General features: G+C 43.8%; 1 protein-coding gene across 1 annotated transcript in view; it reads right to left on the bottom strand.

Moving 5' to 3' along the window:
* SH3RF2 (SH3 domain containing ring finger 2) overlaps positions 1 to 23425 on the bottom strand; it is a 74955-nt gene that overhangs the window by 7470 nt on the left and 44060 nt on the right. Inside the window, exons 5-7 of the mRNA XM_030573956.1 lie at positions 7199 to 7293; positions 4655 to 4825; positions 250 to 482 (exon numbers count right to left, since the gene is read on the bottom strand). Coding sequence (XP_030429816.1) covers positions 250 to 482; positions 4655 to 4825; positions 7199 to 7293 — 499 coding nt within the window. The remainder of the gene's footprint in view (positions 1 to 249; positions 483 to 4654; positions 4826 to 7198; positions 7294 to 23425) is intronic.

Genomic DNA, 23425 nt, shown 5'->3' with positions numbered 1-23425 from the left:
ATAGGGTTACAGCAGTATAGCTCAGGCAATACAGTGGCATAGCCACGCTGCTAATCATGTAGACATTGCCCCTGTAGGTGTCCATCCCAGCTGGATGCATTCTGTAAACTCGTCGCACACTCTAGGAGCTGTAGCATGTTATTTATTACCTCATTCCTGAGTGTCTGTGTTAATTAAAGGCTCCCCGTACCACTTGCCCACCTGGGAACACACTCACAGGCCCGTCTTCACCCTCCCACCAGAACTTACTCTTCCTAGTACTGCCACGTCCTCGCCTCAATGATGTTTGTCCTGAGGTGGTCGGCACAGCTACGTTTCTCAGTGGCGAGTTCAGCACCGTGGGCATGAAGGCCGATTTCAAAGGCCTGCTTTGCCTTGGGCCATTCTCTGAGATGCTCCCCTGGGAGGAGAGTGAGGCAGTGGATAACGTCCAAGTGGCATTCAGAGAAGGCATCCTGGATTCAGTGAAATTGAGTGACTTCCTGCTCATATACATTGGGGGGAAAAAAGGATGAGGGTAAGGAGGAGAAAGAGAGAGAGTTAATTAAATATAGCTACGGCGAGGCACACCTCAAATCCAAATCTTCAGTTCCACACACACGGTGTCTTTTTTTGGTTCAGCCCATTATAAAGAAAAGGACTGTTTGCAAAACTGTGGAGCCAGATCAGAATTTTTAACAGCCCACTCCTCCCTAGAGTCCATCAGTTTTTTAATAAAACCCTTCTGGAATCCCTGCAGCGTTCCATTAGAGCAAGCGTTCTCAGCCCTATTGCTCCCACCACTCACACATGCCCTCTTTGTACCTGGGCCTTCTCAGACACGACCTAGACTCCTTTACGGCCATTCCCATGGGGTGCCAAAAGGAAGGGGGGCTTTTAGGTGCCAGTGTTCTACCATAATGCCAGCAGGGGACATGCCAGGTAATTACTGTGTGGAGCTGCAGCATTTGTCCTACTTACTAATGTGTTAGGCAGCACAGAAGCCATCAAAATCTTGCAGATGCTGTCAGGAGTCACATGTAAATAAATAATCATTAGGTTTGCACTCTGCCCATGGAGTTAGGGAAGGCAAGCGATTGTGCTGTAGTTAGCTTAACATGCTCCGAAGTGAGCTTGGTGAATTAACCTCACCTGGTGTTCTGGTCTGATCTGTGCCCTTCCTAACGGAAAGGGGACCATTTGCATTTCAGCATTATTGTAAAAATTCCATGCCGCTAAAAGATGCTGGTTTTGTTCATTCGGCCTGGGTCCGACCTCTTGTCCTGCACTGACTGAGCTGGGCAAGTGAGCCCGTTGGCTCGCTGACATCACACTTTGGCTCTCGGTACAGCTCTCACCAGCAAGCACTAAGGGAGTGTAATGATCCTGAAGGAAAAGGCTGTGGCAGCTTTCTCACTCCTGGCCTTTCTGACTCCAGTTGCCTAGCCGCTGTTCGGGCCCCATTGCGAGCAGCCGTCACTTCCCATTATTCCTCTCCTCATCTGTTTTCCTTGGAGAGGGCATGTTGGCTTTTTCACCTAAATCCGTTAAATTGCTAAAAAGGCATTCGATCTCCCACATCAGCCTGATGCTTAAATAACCCCTCAAATGCTCCTAATTCAATGGGAAAGTCAGCCAAGGTAAAGGCTGTCTGCTAACTCCTCTGAAAGGGGGAAGATGGCGCCTTTTGACTCTTCTCTTTCCCTTCCTGTGGCTTTCTCAGACAGTAGAAGAATGATTTATGGTTTAATAACAGATGATTCATCAAAATAACTGGTGTGTCAATTTAGTATGATGAACTGTCCAAAGGAGGATACAGAAGAGCAGCTCCAAAATTGGTGCTTCTGGCTGAGGCGATTTTAGGGTAGCTGGGTTTGTGTTGGACTGTTTGTTTGCTCTGTTTAGTGGGAAGGTGGGACCATGGTATTATCAGAGGCTGTATCGCAGAGAAATGAGCCAGAGAGACAAAGAATAATCACTGGCTCCCTTTAAATCAGGGAGGATGTTTGGAGGGCTAATGCTGGGATCAAAGCGGCAGCATCGCCTTCAGTCTGAAGTGAGAATTTAACACAGTGAAATATAAGCAGGAAAAGAAAAAGGAGCTAGAGTCTATCTGTCAATGTCAGAGATAATGTAGGGGGAGTTAGGCCACCATTAGGCTATTTCAGTGGGTCAAAGCCTGAGTTCCTTATAAGTTTTCACATAGTCCAAACTGAGGCACACTTCCATAGCTGAGCGGCTGCTCGTTCCTTCATCAAAAAGGCAGCACCCCTTTGCACCATCCTGGGGCACTGGCTCAGCAGTGACTCACTGGGTAGGGAGCCACCTGCAAATCCCAGTACCCGCTTCTGACATCACCCGGGAGTTTGTAATGTGTCTGTGGCTTTCCAGGACTTTGCAGTCTCTGGAGCATGCTAGCTGCACAGGACTTCATGGCCATAGATTGGCATAGAACTAAGCTTCTGCTGTTGTTTAAAGAATGGGCATCTTGGGCAGGAGCCAGAGGAGAAGCTCTTGTTATCAGTGTTTCAGAATTCTGGCTTGTTTCTGCTCTGCCACTAGAGGGCAACACACTCCTTGAACTGGTCTGACCTTCCCTCAGTGGTGAAGTACTCTGTTCCCGGCGAGGTTTCTGAGATAGAGCATGCTATCTTTTTGGAACTGGGAAGTCCTGGGCAGTTGGGTGGGTGGCTGCCTAGCTAGGATTAAGTCCCCAGACCTCATTTTCCCTGTCATGCGTGCAGAGTTTGAACTAGGCATGAAAGGTTTAAGCACCTGGGAAGCAGATGCAGATAGGGCTTGGGAACCTTCCAGGCCTGGCTGCTGCATCTGAAAAATGGGTGCAACAGTGGGGGAAAGTCTAGAAGACAGAGGGTCATTCCCCATTGCTCTGCACCAGATAGGACTGTTTACACCAGTGTGAAATGCTCCTAGGTCAGAATGGGAGTGTTTTACTTCACATTGCAGTTTGAAAGTGACTGTGCACAGTGCAGGGCAATGGAGAATCAAGCCCTGTGTTAGGCTGCTCATGCTCCAGAAAGGATGAGCTTTATTGTTGGACCCATTTATACGAAATCAAGATGGAGAGAACTTTTGTTTGGAGAGCTACTCCCAGTGCTGGTGTGGGGCACCCCCTCCTGTGACAGTCTCTTTTCTAAGTGCTGACTATCTATTGATATCTATAAATCAGTCAATCAAATTCGTATGGCACCCATCACTGTAGTACCAAGCACCTTGCAATCTTTCATGTATTTATCCTCACAACAGCTCCCTTGAGTAGGGAAGCAGTATTTACCAGTATTTTTATGGCTGCAGTTACATGCTACAGTGCTTTCTCCAGTCCAGTTTTGAATAACCAAAGGGTGGCACTATTCCCTTTAGCAGGCTGTTCTGCAAACCAATAGACTCCCTCCTAGCAATCCCTCCAGTCTCTGACACTCAAGCTTCATTTTCACATGCATTACTTCATCTCCCTATTCCTTGGATCAGCCCAAACAATTCATCTCCCACCTTGGCATTCATACCCTTGAGTGACAGGCTGTTGCATCTGCAAAAAGGGCTGTGCTGCTCTGATGTGATCACATTTGAAAGGAAAGTGGGTAGGTTTGGAAATTATCCCCACAAGTCCTTTGCTGTTCATCTCTGCATATTGCTCTCTCACTTTTCTCTGATGTCCACCCCTGCCTTGCTTGTATGAGAGAAAAGAAGCTGTAGCAATCCACAATGAATTTTTCAGCAGTGGAATCTCTGCTTTAAAAAAAAAAAAAAGAGAAAAAAGCCTTGATGTTCCTAAAAGATGTTGCCTAGGTACTGACTTGTACCTGTTCAGGGGGCAAATTATCGATTTGTGGAAACAATTTAATCATCTTTCTATTTTGTCCCTTTTGATTGTCTGCTTATCCTGAAGCACCTCAGAGGGGCCAAGTGTGCATCCATGCTGCCTCCCCCAGATTGTAAGCTTCCAATTCCTACTTTACAGGCTTGCTAATGCACATTTATATAGCTAGGTCAACACCTTCCAACGTTTGGAGCAAACAGCTGCTCTGAAGACAGTGCTTTGATTCCAGTAGGGTCTTGAAACAAATATAAAGGGGATTCTTTACTGAGGCCACTGGGCACAGAGAGACCCTCTCGTTCCTGATGGCTCTTTAGCTCCCAAACTAACTAAGCATGTTGCCTCATGTTACTAAACAGGGTTTCCTTAAATCCTGGAGTGGACTAAGCAATATTGAAAAGGGCTTCTGACTGCATTACACTGTTGAAATTTCAGATTCAAAAGAGACGAATGAAGGATGTCGCCATACTGCTCATCTGTCCATCTTATCTGGACCATATGGCAATTCCTACAAGACCCAATTGGATCCCCAGTGTTATCTTACAGCTGGTGGTGGTGGCCAGTGCTTGATCTTCAGAGGGAGGTGAAAGCACATATAGTGCATATGGCCAATGACATAGTGTGAAATGAGATCTGGTTATTCTGGAGGGATGGCAGCAGGACAGCATTCCTTATACCCATGGTGTTGACAGCCATAATCAATATTCTGAGAACCTCTCACTGCCCTGGAGTGAGGCAGTGGGCTGCTTCTTGCATCATTTCCCCCCTGATGAGCAGATATCAGATTACCCATTGGCCACTCCCTCTACAAATAAGTTATTTTACATAAGGAAATCAGACCTGAAAAGGGGGACGACATAGTTACTGGGGAAGATCCCAACTCTTCCAGTGACCAATGACATCCCCCTGAGCCAGCCTTCGTGGTACTTCCCGAAAACACGAACACCTTCTCCCTTCTGCAAATCCAGCTCCTCCGGTCCATGAGCAGCGTAGGAGTGTATAGCGACGCACCTGGTGATACACAGGAAATTTCCTTAGTGCATGTCTGCACTTCTCTAAAATAACCTCCCCTGCGTGCTGTAAGGATAGGAGATGACACAACAATCCTGTTTCTAACCTTTCTGGGAGCTGATGCTGTTGGTTCTATGTGAGCAGAGCCTATTGCCTGAAGCATCTTCAGATGGCACTCGCATTATATATCTGCGTGCTGTCATGAATGTGGAAAGGCTTTGTAGGAAGGAAACTGCTTACATCTTAAGGCCAGCGGGGACATGAATAAAAGAGAAGCTGCCAGGAATGAAGAATTAAGCAGTCTTTGTCAACTTTTTTTGACCTAGTACTGTCAGTCTCAGCGAAAGGGGCCCAGCAAGTATTGGGGAGGGAGGGGGCTGTTTTTGTTCTCAAACCATGAATACTCCACTGAAATAACTGATTAGGGACTGAGTTATGCCTCTTCCAAAGCAGAGCAGCACTAGAGCACAGGTGAGGTGCACCACCCAAAAGACTGTGTCAAGGAGGCATTATATCTTTGAAAAGCACAATGGGATCAGTATGTGGTCAGTACCAGAACTTGCTAATCTGGGTCATCCTGCAAGCATCTGTTGGTTATAATCTCACCCAGACACATCCAAAGGGACTGTGAGCTCCATAGAAAGCATTAGCCAGATAACCCCCCCCTCTACTTTGCTTTCCTCAGCATGTACTGCCAAATTATGGCTGTCTCCTGTACACATGTTTGGGGGCTCCCTGCACCCTGTCTCTCCTGCTTAGCAAACCTGGTCAGAGAGCTGTGTTTAAAAAACAAAACAAAACAAAAAAACCCACTGATTCCAATTATGTAATGAGTTTTCTTGTTCTCAGTAGCGGGGCCTCATGAGACAGAATGGCAAAAAATAAGGAAAACAAAAAAATCTCATTCACCCTGTTTTTCAATTTTACCCCTTTCCCAGGGCCCTGTAGCTTTTTTTTTTTTTTTTTTTTTTTTTTTTTTTTTTTAAAGAACTTCTATTTGTCTCCAGGGAGACACATTTTATCTGATTGCATTGCTTTTTTTTTTCCCAAGTGGGATGTCCGTTCTCAAATATTAATCTGAGTAGCAGATGCTACAGCAACGATCATCCCCTCAAAACCAAGTGTTATTAACAAAAGGAGACTGTCAAGGACTTTTTGCTAGTTCTTAAAAGCGATTGTTCTCTTTCTCTTGGTCATAACAACCATTTGGAAGTTTGAAATTGAAATGTCTTTCCTTATAAGAGGATTTTTCCTTCTATTAATTGTGCAGACCTGCTCTCACTCCCCAGTGGTTTATTTTTTTTAATTGAAGTACCACTCTTAGGCAGTAGCTTGCACTCATGCTAGTTTGTTCCTGTAGGTTCTGAGCAATGAACTGTCCAAATTAGGGACCCAATCCTACTAACACTTCAGTATGGCCCTAATTCTGCAAATTCTTCCACATGTGCTTAATTGCAACCCCTTGTATACTCCCATTTCAGGTAATTAGGATTACTCATGGATCTAAAGTAAGCCATGTGTGTAAATCTTTCAAGGATCAGGGCCTGTGTTAATGGGTGAGAATAATTCAAGTTATACACCTTACTAATATGCATTTATCTTTGCAGGATCAGGATCTAGATTTTCATTATAGAAGTGCTCATGAGAAGTAGACTGAATTCATGCTGTTTTGTTCTTGCAGGGTTGCTTATCATGAGAGCCAAGCTGCTGATTCTTGTCCAGGAGACAAACAAAACATTGCAATATATTTGCAAATTTAACTCTACATGTATTTTTGTTTGAATTTATTTGTTTTAAAAATCAATTAACTTTTAAATAATTTCTTCATTCAAATAATTAGTTAAATTTAAAGAGCATTTCAATTTACTTTTAAAGAACTTGGTTTGAAAATGTAGAAAAACATCCGTAATTCAATGGGCATTGGAAAGAGATAAACAATCAGAAAGGTAGAAAAAACCACAGTGTTAGGATTGTAGTAACTGAAACATGATGATCATACTAATTTAATGTGAGCCAGAGCACTCAGAATCTATGAAAAACCCTTGTGTGCTGCCAATATTCTATCTCTTTTCTAGTGCTCCATGTCCTTTCACTTCCCTCAGACTGTGAGTTCAAGAATTTTACTAGGGCTCTGGTGGCTAGAATGCATAAGAAAGATCTATGAGTCCAAAGAATTGCATCTTCTAATCGGGTTTTTGCTCCTCATCGGTGTGTGACTTCAGGAAAACACTTAGTGTCCATTCTGCCTTGGCTGGGTAACCCCCAGAAGACCCACTGAAAATGAGACGCCATATATCAGGATGGGATTTCACGGGTCAAGCTCCCCGCCACCCTCTGAAACAAAAGCAAAAAAGTTTCAATACTCGTACGTACATATTAGCCGATATGTGTTGCTGAAGATGGGGAAGGGTGACGATGGCAGTTGAGTGCCCCAGGGATCCTGGTGCAGTATAATAAGAAGCGCTGACCTACAATGAAAAACGGAAACAAAGTAAGTAGAATAAAATGACCTTGGGTTTAGGCTCCTTCAGCCATCGGAACCCCACTGTGAAGAGTGTGAAATGACCCCACAATCATTTGCCACCAAAACAAGGAAACGTGCAATGTTCCACAAAAGTGTTCTGCTGCTTTATTACCCCAATGGCCTTGAATATCACAGAACGGTTTGTGTAGGGGCAGGGACAGATTGAATTCCAGACCAGTTCAGTAGTGATTGCTGCCATCTTTTCAGTGGACTGTTGTCTCAATTCATTTCCCAGTGGACAGGTTATCTACATTCCAAACCTCTTCTCTACACCATAGTAGATGCCCACTGGCAACCTTGCTGCCAGTCACAGAAGAGATGTCCAGAGGCTGCATGGGTCATGGAAACTTAAGCTACTATCCATTCATCTCTCAAGGTGGACCTTTCTACATCAACGCTGATGAACCAGGGGCATCAGTGAGGAGGAAGCTTGCACTGTCACTGCCCAGGCTGTACCATTCTGTGAGTAAAGAGTGGTGTCTAATTTTGAGGGTTGTCAGCCCGGCACCTTTCATTAGCGCCTATTGGACTTGCACTCACACACAGGGCTTGATTTTCCCCTGACTTAGACTGGTTTTACAGCTGTGTTACTCCACTGACTTCAGGGGAGCTATTCCTCATTTATACTGGTCTAAGTAAGAAGATAATGAGCCCCACACATTTTAAAATGGAGGCATAGTAGGGTTTTGCCTAGTTTCGGAATTCAATACATCATAATTTTTGATTCAGTTCTCCAGCTTATGCTACCCTTAGTGCAACTGCTGCATGGCACAGAAAAATGGCTAGGTAGATACTTTCCCATTGCTGGTAAGGTGCCAAGCTACAGGTTTATTAGGAGGGCTAATCTTGTGTTTGTGGAGATTTTCAGCACACTGATTAAACAGGATAAACATCATCTAACTGCCATGACTTTCAAATGTTATGTCTGAGCCCCAAATCCCCTAAATCTGTAATCATGGCTGATCATATAAATATGAGATCCGCTTGAGGGCAGTGGAGTTCATTCCTCTTTTTGTTTTTTTTCCCCTCTTTCCTTTTTGATTAGTCCTACAGCAGGGTGAGTCCCTGATTCATTTGTTGGGACTGATATGCACTCCAGGCATGAAACCTAGAAGGAAAAAGGAGCTGGCAGGGGTTGACAAAATGTTATTTAAAATCATAAGTGTGATAACCAGGGGGAAGAATGTCACCTCAGTCAGATGAGTGGGACTGTATAATTATAATTTCATTTACTAAACTCCAACCACGTGTTTGGCTCTGTATGATACACAAATAAGACAGTCCTTGTGTCAGGGAGCTTGCAGCAATAACAGTATTTATTATTAATTATTATTTATTATTATTATCTGGTATTTATAGGGTGCATATCATCCTAAGAGATCAAAAAGAATATACAAAGCTCCACTGACTTGCAGCCACTTCTGGGGTGGCAGGTGATAACTATGTGGCACACAGCAAGCTGCAGAATAGTTTGGGAAGTGGGGTCTTTCAGAGGTCATAATTCCACAAATGATGTGACTATTGTTGAAGGAACACCTTCCTGCCACGTTCCCAATGTACCAGTCATCCTAACACCCAGTTTGCACTTTTCTCATGTGATTCTCCTGTTGGGGTGAGGGGCCTGACTCTGTGACTGTTGTCAAAGCAGTTGGTGGTGGTCATGTTTAATACAAGTCCCTGCCAGAGCTGCTGTTGAGGCAAAAGTTCCTGCCTGGAGATTTACAAACACTGCTGCTGCTTTCACCACTGATGTCGGGCTGCCTGTTTCATCTCCCATAAGACTAGAATTCCTGGAGGGTGTGCTGCCAGCATGACTGCTAGGAGATGGGCCGCTATTCACAGTGTAAGTGAAAAGAAGAAACCTTTATAAATCCCAACTTTCACCAGTTATCTATCAATCATACTGATCTAGCCCCATTACTGTAGGATCTGAGTGCCTCTCAGTCTTTTATGTATTTATCCTTACAACTTCCTGGTGATATTAGGGCTATGCTGTTATCCTCTCCTGGGGAATTGAAGCCCAGAGAAACTAACAGTACCTCTGCACTGCAGTCAGAGGTGTGATTGCAGTATGTATAGACATAATGAAGCTAGCTTTAATTTAACTAACTCGTACAGCAATAGCAGTAAAGCCATAGCAGCACAGGCTAACTGTCTGAATACATACCCAGGTGTGCTTGTATAGCCCATGCTGCTGCCTCCTCACTGCTCCTCACCTGACCTAGCTACATTAAAACTAGCACAGGTATGTCTACGGGGCTGCAATTACATCCCCAATTGCAGGGCTGACATACCCCTTAGTGACGTGCCTGTGGATATTCAGGAAGCTTTTATCAATAAATAGGTCACTGTCTCTTCCCTGCAATGCCCCTTGAAGAAAAAAGTCATGGGTTAAAGGGATACAAGCCCATTAGCTAGAAAAATTCTTATAAAGTAACTTATGATCTGTTTTCCTTTTTTCTCAGTTTCTCTGACTTACAGCTTTACTCACCAAAGAGGCATCTTTCTTAGCACCAGTCCTGAACAGTGTTAGGCTCACTCCTAATATTTATGGCATTGAAAAGTATCTCTGGTTCTTCCCTGATTCCATGCCCTATGCTGCCAATGTGAGAAATCCCGAGATTGTCATATGCTAAGGAGTGCAGTGGGATTCACCAAGGGCAGTACAGGTTAGGTCCTTAAACTATCACAGTATTTAGCAGCCCACATTTTCTCTTGATGCGAAGCATTTTGTATTCGATATGAGTTAAGGCAGGCATATTCCCACACATCCATTATCTGTAATTCTTGAACTTCACACCCTCACACCACCGCCACACAGCAGCTACAGAAATGACACATTCTTCCCAGCCATGAATCCCTCAATATCCTGCCTTTAAAGATGATTCAGTAAAAACAGATTTCAGAGGGGTAGCTATGTTAGTCTGTATCAGCAAAAAGAATGAGGAGTACTTGTGGCATTTATGCCCAAATAAATTTGTTAGTCTTTAAGGTGTCACAAGTACTCCTGTTCTTTTTAGTTAAAAACAGAGTAATCTTGTCGTGTCATCTGTTGCATGGGAGGGTTTTGGATGATGTAGAAAGATAGGAAGATATTGGCTCCTCTTGAGAAGAATGTCAAGATTTATTGACTGAAGAGTTAAAATAGAGCTGAATTTGCTCAAGAGACAATACATTTTGCTGGTCTTCAGATGTTTTGTTCCAGATGTTCTGAATATTTTCACCAGAGAGCTCTGGAAATCTCTCCTATTATGGTGACATATTTCTTAAAGTGTAAACATATTTTTGTTTTTTTTCTTTGAGGTGACTTGCTAAGAGAGGATGAAATTACAGGGCCAGGAAAAAACTCAACCCTACTGTTGGCTTCTGATAAGCCAGTCAGGAACAGTGTCAGCCTGCAGCATATCCAGCCTTCTTACCAACCCAAAGGAGAGCTGCTGGCCCTGATGGAAGCTGTCTGATGGACTGTGCTACCTGATTGGCTGCTGACTCCTGCAACCTGATATTTAAACTCCTGCGATGGCAACAGCAGTCTATGGTGTCCTCTTCGGATTCCCTTTGTTTGACCCTGTGACCTTCACACCTGCCTGTTACATTTTTGGTTGTCCCCCATAATTATCTGAGTTCCTGGACCTTGTGGATCCTCCCCTAAGGCTGGCGGAGGGTCCTTTAGCAATGGGCGGTTTCTGAAACCCAATACGAGCAGCAGCAGTTCAGTGGCTTCTCAACACATTCCTAGCCAGCAGCTGCACTTGGTCCACTGCCTCTAGGCTTGCTCCTGCTTCTGCTACAGCCTGCACCTGCTCCAGCCTCCAGCAACTTCCTGACTTCTGATACCCAGCCAAGACCCTCGGCTTCATTTTCTGACTGCGACTCTGGTTAACCCTTTGGCTTAGGCTTTAGTCTCTGACTCCCAGCTATGACCCTTGGCTTCGCTCCTGGATCTGCCACATCTGGCTTCAGCAATAAATGGCAGACTGGACTCTTGCTTCAACTGCTAGGCCAGATCGCCCATGACTTGGTTGCTGACAGTCTGAGAAGCTCAAAAGATTGAACAAGGGTGGGTAAGTGGCTGGACTTCCCTTCAGATGGATTCTAAAGAGGCAACTGTGCTCCTGCCAAACATTGTGGGAATCCTGCAGACCCTGCAGGCCCACGTTATGGCCTTGCAGCCCTATGGGCTCAAGCCATCCTGCCAGTAGCTGCCATCCTGGCTTCTAGGGAGTCAGAGATTCCAACCCTGGATAAGTTTGCTGGGTACCATAACAAGTTCTGTGGAATGCTGGCTCCTGTTCATGTTTTGAGCCCAGTTGTTCTCCAGTGACCAGACCTAATTCCACCCATGCAGCCACCCAACATAGAACGGGCTATGCAAACTATGGCCCATTTAAGATCCTAGAACAAATTAACCCTATAGCATTTAGGCTCCAATTGCCGGAATCCTTGAAGGTACACCCAGTTTTCCATGTGTCCCTTTTGAAACCTTATGTAGAAAATCCCTTTCCTGGCTGTTCTGCTCCACCAGCACCTGGCATAGATGTCCAGGGCCAAAAGGAGTACAAGGGCCGGTAAATTCTAGCGAGTTTGAGACCAACTCCATTATTTGGTGACCTGGGAGGGCTATGGGCTGGAAGGGGAGTCATAGGAGCTGTAGAAAAAGTCCATGCTCCAGAACTCTTATGTGCCTTCCATCAGAAATACACCTGAAACCAGGTCCTATGGTCCTTAGGAGACACCCTTGAAGTGGGGGAGGGTATTTCAGGGGCCAGCCTGCAGCAGAGCTAGTCTCCTGGGAACCCAGTGAGTACAGCTGGTCCTGATAGAAACTGTCTGACTGCACCATCTGATTTGCTGCAGATACTGTAGCATGATACTAAGCCTTGCTAGCAGCAGCAGCAGTCCAGTGGCTGTTCAATGCTTTCCTAGCCTGCAGCTATACTTAGTTCTGCCCCTGCTTCCACTGTCTCTAGTCCTGCTCCAGCTCCTTCCTGACCTCTGACACCCGCCTCAGACCCTTGGGTCCGCCTTCTGACTGTGATTCCAGCTAACCCTGCAGCTAAGACTTTGGTTTCTGACTCCTAGCTATGACCCTTGCCTTTGTCAGTGGAGCTACTCCATCTAGATTCAGCTCTAACTGGTAGGCTAGACTCTTGCTCCAACCATTAGACAAGACCACCCGTGACTTGATACTGGCAAGTAAGATATTTACATATGTTAGAGTACCTTAATAGTTCTCATTGTCCTAAGCCACAGTTAGTCAAGATGCGATCTGGCTAATAGTATGCCCAACCTCAGAACTGTTTACCTTTAAGGTAGTAATAAAAACTTACTGATTCACCATTGGGCTATTTTTCAGCATCCATAAGCCAAACTTCTTTCTTGTATGTAGCAATTTTTATTTCTTTCTTACCTATTTGCATATCTCCACCTTTTCCAAGTACTGTATGAGTTTTGTATTTAATTTTTAGCTCTGCCTCACTTAAATGGTACCGGTGTGAACAAAACTTCCTTTCTCACATAGAGGTAAGAGGCAAACACTTACCTGTGTGAGGGAAAGGGCTTTTGGGGAAAATTCCATTTTCTGTTATACACCATTGGCTTAAGAAGTGCCGGTACACTCTGGCATTGCCTGTCTGTAGTTGAGAGCAGAATTTTGCCTGCTGTTTGTAACAACCTGGGGCTTAAACATATTAACCCTTCATGAGCGTTGTGCTTAACAGGAGGAAGCAGGAAATGGTGTTGAAATAGTGGAATCTGGAGAAAACAGGTGGTTACTGCCCTGTTCACCTTCAAACTTGGGTTCTGCTTGAACCCCAAGGTATTTCGACCTGGTTACCTTGTGCTTGCATGAGCTGCAGGAGTATGCTAGCATGTTATTGGCAGGTAACTCATATATCCAGCTGTTTGTTAGTGTGCCTGTGTAGGGATATCCTCCATGGGCTTTGTCACGTGCTGCTTGATAAACAGGTCTGAGGAGACAAAACTTTAGAATGGAGCTGATTAATTCTAATTTGGGAAGGGATAGGCTGTGGAGGGGGTCATCAACCCAAGAAGCTATGTCACTAATTTTTCTTATCAGTGTTTGTCTCAGAGCCAGTGCAGTCTGCTAAACCAGCCTGTACTTTATTACCTACAAGCAGATAACTGATGTCACTTGGTTGCCTTCAGAGAAAAATTTTCACTGAGCAACACAGCTGTTTTATCTGAACTAGTGAAGGGGGATGGGAGTAGTCAGGTTAGGGTCTCTTTCAAATATAGCTCTTATAAATATACTTCTTATAGGAAGTGAAATAAGGAAGATGGGTTGTACAGATCTCTCTAGGATATTTCCACTATTGCCCATAACAAATACCTAAAGGATTCTGTGATTATTCAGCTAATTAACTGCAGCCATTTCTTTCATAAGTTTATGCTTAGGCAAATAGAATCGGCTCTACCAATCAGATAAAACCTACACCTACAAACTCAAGCCTGTTGCACCTGTATACTGAAGGATAGGGTGGGGACTCAGGATACAGCTAATGCAATCAGAGGCTTTTACCTCTAGGTAGTTTGATGTCAGTTAAGGTTGACAGTGATTTTAAAGGGCCATCTAATAGCTGTTTGATTAAATGAGTTGGTGGTGTTAGTCCATCCCTTAGTGGAATTGACATCAGAGCTGGCACTAGAGCTGTTGGAAATTTTTTTCCCCCTGAGGAAATTTTTGACTTTTTGGCAAAAAATAAAAAACCAAAATAATTCAATTTAGAAATGTTGCCACAATGTCTCATGGGAATTTGTAGTTCAGATGCCTCATACTCCCATTTTCCTCTATAGAGTGAACTCTTTTGCCAAACAGCATCACTCACCATACACCATAGTCTCCTTTCTTGGTGAGGGTTGCTGATGGATCATGGGAGTCCCTGGCTATGGTGCATCATGGGAGATGTAATGTGGCTATGGAGCCCAGCCCACAGGGGAGAATGGAGACATAAGGCAACCAAACTACAACTCTTCTTAGTGGCATGTCTTAACTGAAATATTTTGTTTTCTTTGCACAAATGGAAAACTGTAGATTTTGGGGCATTGGATTGTTTTGATGGAAAAAAATCGAAATTTTCCTCAAAAAGCAGACACTTCTTGTGAAACATTCTGTTTAGTTAAAAATCCAATTTTTGGGGGAGGAGAAAAACTGTTTCAGCAGAATTTTTTTGACCGTCTGCAGTTGCTAGGCTTGTTTGCAGCTTCAGCAGAGAGACAAAGGATTAAATAAGACAAGGAGAATGAAATCTCTCTCCTTCAAAGATGGTCCCTTTGCACCTCTCTAACACCTTGCTTTGGAGGCTCTCCAAGTGCTTTATAGACACAATGAGATTAATGAAGTCTCACATCACCCTGAGAGGCAGGGGGATTTTGTTATCTGTCTTGTATAGATGGGGAGGCTGAGGTCCATTGCATAGAGTGGTGGGGGAGAAGCTAGCATTACTCCACCTAGCATTGTACCTGCTCTATGCATTGAGGGGCTGCAGTCTTCTGGGCTCTCAATCCACTCACTGTCTTTCACAGGGACAAAAATTCACTTCAGAAAGAATAACAAACAGGTTGTGCTGTTGAGCCTTGGTGCATGAAGGTCTCATTTATTTAAGACACTCATCTGTGCATCTTGGGATTCTTATAAGGTGGCACCCAGGCAGTTTTTTGTGATCCAGTCCTTGTGTGTGTAACAGCAGTACAGCAAGGTGATATCATGTCCTTTTCCACCTTCCTAATTTCTACTTATGAAGTTCAAGTTTGTTTTTCCTCTTGACCTCTATATTTGAAACACAACATGCCTCGGAGACAGAGCTCTTGTGCTCAAGCTGGCATAGGACAGGCAGTGTTCTGGCACTTTCTTCAAAGTCAGGACACAAGTACTTGAGGGAGGTGATAGGCAACCTTCATTAAAAAGTTTTAATTATAGCCTCCTTTTGCAGCTTTATAACTTGATCATAAACATTTGCTCTGGGATGAAACTAATACAAGAATCAGTTGCAAGCTGAAATATAGAAGCCATATTGCACCATTCAAGTGGCATAGCTTTTCTCAGGAAGGGGAGTGAAGAATAGCTTCTGCAATTCTGCTAACATGGGGAAGCTTAGGTCAGCAGAAAGCATTTAAGCTGGAATTTGCCGGGCCACCTGGACTCATTCTTCTGCTCTGGAGAAAAGGGCCACAGGATCTTTAATGATGAAAATGGTCAGAGCTTTTATTTCCTATCACATCTTAAAACTAACAATTCCAGTAGTAGTGCTCCCTCTTCCCCCCGCACTTAGTACCATGCCTGGGGCATTTGTTGACTTAAAAGAAAACACTGCTTATTGAGTTACCAACTCCAATCCCTGTAACATATTAGCCCTGATTTTCAGTTCCTCTGTTCTGAGCTTTGGGCATGAGTGGGGGTGGAGGGAGGTGGGAAGGAAACAGCTAGCTTTAAGCAATCTTTTCTCTCCCTGGCCTTGGGGAAACTGCCCAGCCTCTGCTATAAGTGTCCAGCCATCTCTAATGACAATTCTGTTTCATGACAATTTTTGAGGTTTGGAAATTTGTTTTAGTTCCACGCTGGAATGAAAGGAAAATTGTGTCAAAACATCCATGTTTGGACTGAAAATGTTAGATTTTTTGATCTCTTTCTCTCTCTCTCTCTCTCAAGTCCACCCTGGACCTGAGAAACTGTCCGAAAGAAATCTCTATCTAAATAAAATATAGTTTCACAAAGTATTTCGGTTTTGACAAAACAGAATCTTTGATTAAACAAAAAGTGTAATAAAAATGTTTCCAACCAGCTGTAGGTCGAGAGCAACCTCAGGGCTGTTCTAATCATTTGTGCTCTGCTACCCATGGATCCCCCCTTGTGCACACTCGGAAGCAGCTGTCCTAAGATGAGTGCAGGAAACATGCTTTTCTGCTATAAGGGAGGAAGGATGGGTTTATTTACATAGAGCAAAAATTCATCACAGAATGAAAGACAATGAGTGAAAGCATTAAGATTGCCAGGCACACTGGCAAATAGGCGGAGTCGTCTGCATGGGAGATATGCATCATGACAGACGTAATCCCTTGCTGGGAGCGAGGGAAAGTCTACACTCGGGTATCTGAGGCGTCCATTTGAAATACAAAGAGATTGGGAGCACTCAGTGCCATGGGGCACCACGCCTCAAAACGGGAAGCTTCTCTCCCTTCAGTGAAAGAAACTCCCCAGTCAGCATCCCTAAGCCCTGTTGCTCACAGTTCTTTGTCTGGGCAGCTGCTCAATTCTAGGCTGGAATAAATTGTCCTGAGTATGATCTCTGGTAAATTTTGGCCTTTGAGGCAATACACTGTCTCAGGCAGGAGTCCAAGTAGTGGGTTTGTGAGACTCAAACAAAAAGACTAGATTGTGGGCAGGCTCACAGGCATTGGGGTTAGCAGAAATTGGGATCACAGAGGGAAAGGTCTCAATTTCTATAGCAATTTTGGAGTAGGGCAAAGTAGAGGTGAAAAAGGAGAATCAGTTATTAGATACTGAAAAAACAAAGCCCTATTATATCTATTTTTCTCCCTCAAGGACACCATCCCCTAAAATAAATGTTAAGATTATACTTTGAACTGGTCCTAAAATAGGAAAATTGTTCATGAAAAACTTCACACAACATTTGTTGCCTTTTTCCCCCCCATCAAATTTGGGGATCCCCCCACTTTTTTTGTTTTTGGCCAACTGTCATGATGCTACATTTGGCCTCAGTCAAAAGGCCACTAGATTTATTACTAGTGCCTCCTCACGGGCCAGTTAGAACTTCAGTATGGTCCTGAAGGAAGCTGTCAGCAATCTCATCCATGAAAAGACACCTCTTCCCTCCCCATCTTGATAAACAGATGGATTATGGAGGTGAAAGGGAACTCCAGTTCAAAATAAAGGCATGAGAGGAAAACCCTCTAGCATCCAGTCTGTCTCCATTATGGCCTCAGGGCCTCCAAGGGAGCTGATGATGCTGGAAGTGTGGGAAGAGGATCAATCCCTAATCCCAACCACTGTTAAGTAAATATGTGCATCTTTAAAGCAGAGGCAGGGTCTGGTGGAGGTGGAAAGGGTGGCACAACACAGCACATACCAGCAAAATAACTCATGTTAGAAAATCCTTACTGGGATATCTCTAGTGTCCCCAAAATCTGCTCTACCTTACTCCACCTTTACTGTGGAGGATCATGTCACACTCATTTCAGTCCATAAGAGGAAATGAACTGGGAAAGACTTCTCTTATCAGCTCTCCTCTCTTTACCCGTAATTGCTGGCACACTGCAATGCTCTCTCTTCCTTTTACTCTTGCCAAGCCACTCACCCTGTAGGAGCCAAAGCCAGTTCTAAAAGACTCTGGCCCACTTTGCCCGGGCATGCAGTGAGCAGCACTGCATGTTGTGAAATCGCCCAAACAGGAAAAAAAGCCATTGTTCAGTCACTGATCTCAGTTCTTCCCCTCCAAATCCTCAAGAAGGTAAAAGAAGCTACTGGGATCTCTTGTTAAACTACTACACTCATTTCCAGATCCAAACCAAGCCCATCCTAGCAAGTTGGGTGGTAGCAAGGTCAGGGAGCACTTAGTTAGAGGCCACGGCTACTCTTCACCACTAGTCAAGTGGGTCAATGAAAGCGGAGGCAGTCAAGAAACATGATGGCCAGCATCGCATTTTATATCAGACATTATACAAAACACGTAGGACTTGGGTTTCAGTTACACTAAGGCCATTTTACACTGTAAATTGGCAGAAATGGCCCTCTGCAAGTATCCCCTTGCTAAGGTGGCTTCCTGGGCCAATGTGGAGCTGGTGTAAGGGCTTTACATCAGCACCCAGTGTAGACAGCATATTGCAGATAGATGGCAGAAGTTGAAGAGAGAGAGGGTGGGCCAAAATGAAAAACTGAAAACATGATGTTTGGAGGACCAGCATTTGGGAAGAAGGAAATGACATTTTGAAATGAAACAGTGTTTCTAAACGAAATTTTGACACAGTGGTTTAGAAAATGTCAAAATTAACCATTTTGACTTTTTTGAAATGGCTTCCCTCATATTTTATTCAGCCACAATGATTCGCCTAATTTGAACAGATTTGTGAATGGTTTCAGTCACCCCAAACTGCATTTTGGAGCAAATTTACTATTTGCCCCCAAAATTTCATCTATCTGTAATATTGGCCTCCTTGAGGTACTTGGCAATTAGCGATGTGTAACTTGGTGTCCTTTTTATAGTCAGTGATCCCAGTCCAGAGGTGATGAGAAAGGAAGTATAATTTGCAACCTTGGGGGAGGGAGGGTGCTGTAGAGAGGTGTAGGTTTGGTCAGCTTAAAGTCACCTTTGACTTTGGCTCTTAGACTGAAAGAAAGCTTGTTATAATTCCGAGTGAGTTCACCTCCCCACCCACCACACGCTGACTGGATTTCTAAAGGACCTCAAAGTGCCTTACAAACCTGAACCAACCCTCACAGCACCCGTGCAAGCCAAGGCGACATTATTATCCTCATTTTACAGGTGAGGAAAGCCAGGCGCCTGGCAGGGTGTGGTGTGGGAGAAGCTTACACTGCCATAGCCAGTGTTGGACCTGCTCTGTGCATTTGAGAAGCCTTTCACTTAGGCCAGCCCCGGGAAAAAATTTACATCAGCAATATAGTAATAAAAGAAAATTGGTGCTGCTGCCCCATCTCCTTCCTGATGATAGTGGGAAATATTGATCATTACGAGGCAGTCTCAGCTCCGTCGCACCTAACCCAACACACTTCTAACAAAATTGAGTCATGTTTTTTTTTTGAAAATATCGGTGTATTTTTCACACGTGATGCATACAATAATTACATGGTTCCCCTAATATTTTCTCATCTATTTTGTATAGCATATACAATAAGACCATGGCCCCAACAATCCTTTTGTTCCAAACAAAGCAAAAGGTTATACTATATCTTCACTGCAAAACTAGCTTTATTTTTTTTTTCAGTGAAATAGCTGTCTCAAGTTACCTATCTTGATGTAAAAACAAACCTATTTTTTGCATTGAAGACAAAGCTTCAGTTTAGATTTGTATAAAAGAAAGAGTAGGTGAAAGGGAAAACTAACCTGATTGCAAAGAAACATTCTGAAGCTGCAAATGAAAGTTTTGACAGTAGATCCCAGGCTTGCAGTCAAGCAAAACAAGCCAATGTAACCCTCCAGTTTCCTGCAGGCAACCATCCAAGGCAGAGGTATCACCAGTCTCTAAGAATGGATTGGGGAAACTGACAGACTCCCTACTGAGTTAGGAAAGCAAGTAAAAACCACACCTAAGCCCAGGAATGCTTCAAGCCCAGGAATACTTCAAGGAATGCACCTCCTTAATGCTTCCATTTCAGAGAGTGATCCAAGCTTCCCTAAAGTTTTAGGGGAGGAAGGGGATTCTGAACAAGAGATTGGGCCCATCTCTAGTGAATACATTTCAGGGCTCACCTGTCAGTTACAACATAAAGATGGATCTGAACAGCCTCAAATTTGTGCAAAGCTTTGCATCCAGTCTCAGATTTTGACTTTGCTGTTGGGGCCTATTTTGTATCATGTCTCGGCATGTGGAAATTTCAGCTGGTTCTAATTGGCCAAGTAGGCAATAGAACAAAGCAAAGTCTCCTGGGCCACTAGGGCCTGGGGCTGCTAATAGAGAACAGGTGAAGGATTCTAAAGAAATCTACTGGAATTTCCAGTAGGGTACAACAAAGGAGCATTACGAGCAGGTGGGACCTATTTTAATTTAGACGGACTTACCCTTAGGGGAAGTACCTAGGCTCCTTGCACTGCTGGAGCCCAGCACTTATCTTAGTTCCAGGGTTGGCGTATAGTGTGTGTGTATTTGCTTGAGGTACTCATGATTTAATTTCACAGCAACATGCACAGAGATGACAGTACAACATACAAACTATTGTTGGCATTTTTTTTGTTTTAATACTGTTAGAATGCAGCCAATTATACTTAAAGTGGATCACACTGTTGGGTAAAATGCCAGATCTAATTGTAGTAATCCTGTGCCTCTTGTTACAGAGGCAGGTGGTCATCATCATACTTGTCACTCCAAAGTGGCAGCCAAGACATAATTATGTCACTTATCTCAAATTGTGCCCTGGGAATACAGGGTATTGACAGGGACCATTGTATCAGGCAGCGTTCAAGTGCTTGCCTACGCTCTCCACATTCACATTTGGGGTTGTTGCTTAGATTCCACTTGGTAGTATTGTCACCAGTCTTTGCTACCCCAGCTCGAGTTTGATTCAGAGTACCTAATATTTTCTTTTGAGGTCACTGCCTAGCAGAAGTTGTTCTATAGGAATCGGTTGTCCAGGATCACTGGCATTTCTAGCCATTTGGTCACTCTGTAGCCTTCCATAGTGATATTTTTGGGGTAAGGGATTTTCAGAGGCAAAGCTCCTTCTGGACTTCAGCCTCTTGGTTCAATGTTGAATACTTACTGAGTCAGGTGAAGTATAGAGGAAAGTTTAAAGTACCATTCTGCTCTGAATAGTGATGACGTAAACACTGGCTCCTTCTAAATCAACCAGTCTGCTCCCTCTGCGTATTCAGAGCATTATCTGCTGACGTTAGTGATACAACTATGCTTTTATGCTTTTTAGGCCTGAAGGCCCAACACACCCAAGAGGGACTGAACTGTGGGTTTGGTTTTTTTTGGTGCATCATCAGCAGAATGGCTTATTGAGTCCCAGTCAATTCCACCTCTGCAAACCTATTGCAGGCCACAGAGTTACATAAATTAATTGGTTTGCAGAACTTTTATTACCGATGATGATGTGCAAGAAGGAAAGAACCTTGCATGACTCTCAGATCCCAGGTTGAGTTTGCAGAAGAACCTCCCACCTTCATATGCCTTTACTTGCAAACAGAGCACGTTTGATCTGGAGTAATTAAATCTGAACACAGAACACCGTCTCTCCACCACACAATGCCATTTGTATACAGACAATTGTTAGGATACAATCACACTTTAGGGGATGCACTGATGACCAGATTTTCAAAAGTTCTCAGCACCTAAGTCAAGGCCAGATTTTCAAAAGAGTTTACCCAACATGATGACCTAACATCAAATTTTATCTACAACTTTGCCTCTTATCATTCATGACCTTGGCACAAAAAGTGAGAATATGCTAATAAAATTTGCAGATGACACAAAGTTGGGAGGTATTGCCAATATGGAGGACTGGACTATCATACAAGAAGATCTGGAGGACCTTGAAAACGGGAGTAATAGAAATGGGATGAAATTTAATAGTGCAAAGTGCAAGTCATGCACTTTGGGACTAACAAATATCCAAAAAACAGTTGTTATCTCAAACTGAGATGAGGCAGAACCAGAAGAGAAAGTAAGTTTCACTGAAGCATCTGCTGCTGCTCACTTTGCATTGTCACTTTAAAGTGTGGTTTCTAATATTGCTAACAATAACACATGGGACATGGGGAGCCAACAATATTTGGGACTAACAAGAAGAATTTTTGTTATAAGCTAGGAACATATATCAGTTGGAAACAGAAGAGGAGAAGAAAGACCTGGGTGTATTGGTGGATCACAGGCTGACTATGAGCTGCCAATGTGATGCAGCAGTGAAAAAAGCTAATGGAATCCTAGGATGCATTAGGCAAGTTATTTCCAGTAGAGATAGGGAAATGTTATTGCCGTTATACAAGGCACTGGTGAGACCTCATCTGGAATACTGTGTGCAGTTCTGGTCTCCTGTGTTTTAAGAAAGATGAATTCAAACTGGAACAGGTGCAAAGAAGGATGATCAGAAGAATAGAGAACCTACCTTATGAGAGGAGACTTAAGGAGCTTGGCTTGCTTAGCCTAACCAAATGAAGACTGAGGGGAGATATGATTGATCTCTATAAATACATCAGAGAGATAAATACCAGGGAGGGAGAGGGAAGTTTGGATCTGTACCCACACTCAGATCTGAACTTTGCGCGTCAGTATTGTTCTAATTAGCAAATATCACAGCCCCAAACCCAGACAGAAGATAAAGAAACTAAAAAAAAATAACCTCTCTCTCAACGTCCTCTCTCCAAAACAAACACCAGACAAGCAAACCAATCAGCAAAGGCTGGCTTAGAAAAGAAAGCCAATTAAGAGCCATTATAAGGCAACAAGATAACATACTTGCTCTATGGCTTATGCTGTTGACAGTAGTTCCCAAGAGACCTTTTTCAGTGAAATGACATTGGGTTCATAAGCCATGATACAATTTCAATTGCATTATGATTTTACTGTAGAGCTTTACTTTCACTCACAGTAAAACAGGATCTAGCCTCCAACGCACTGTGCAACGGATTGCTGAGTATAAAATACCTGCTGGGTTTTCTTGCATAGCCGCTGCATTACTAAGAACTCACTTATTGCTTATGAAACCTTTGGAACTACTTTCAGTGTGAAAGGTGCCAAATAAATCTTAACAACCTCTTTTACTTTTCAGATGATTAGTAAACAAGCAGGGTGGAGACCTCTGCTCAGAGAGTGAGGATCTTGGGACCTTTTGCTTCCCCGAAAAGGAGAAATCTTATTTTGAAACGTTGATTTTAATAACACTGTTACACCATTACAGTCCCAAATTCAGTCTGTCTTGGTACAATCCTGGGGTAAGGTTTGTAAGAAGGCAAGGACTCTTAGGCTGCCATGAGAATTTACTGCTATGGTAAATTCCTCTTTTGGAAGTAAAGGGATGCAGGCAGCAGAGTGACATAGCGGAAGGGCAAAGACCAGGGCTCCTTTCCAAAGGAAAAAGGGTTCTGGTCTAGATTATTGGATTTCTTTGCTAGCTGGCTTCATAATAGTCATGGAATGTAGGAGTGTGAGGTACGTGTGTATGTGTGTGGGGAAGCAGGTGGCATCCAGGGTTGCCCAGAGGATTCAGGAGGCCTGGGGTCTTCGGTGGTGAAGACCCGCCCTGGGACCAGCTGCCGAAATGCCGGAAGGACCCCCTGCCCCGGGTCTTTGGGGCACTTCGGTTGCGAGTCCCAAAGCGGAAGGACCCCCTGCCATTGAATTGCCTACAATGACCAGGAGCAGAA

Source organism: Gopherus evgoodei, chromosome 8 (assembly GCF_007399415.2).
Source record: "Gopherus evgoodei ecotype Sinaloan lineage chromosome 8, rGopEvg1_v1.p, whole genome shotgun sequence".
Classification (NCBI taxonomy): domain Eukaryota; kingdom Metazoa; phylum Chordata; order Testudines; family Testudinidae; genus Gopherus; species Gopherus evgoodei.
Note: the sequence above shows the minus strand (reverse complement) of the source record. Positions and strands in the feature narration are given on the sequence as shown.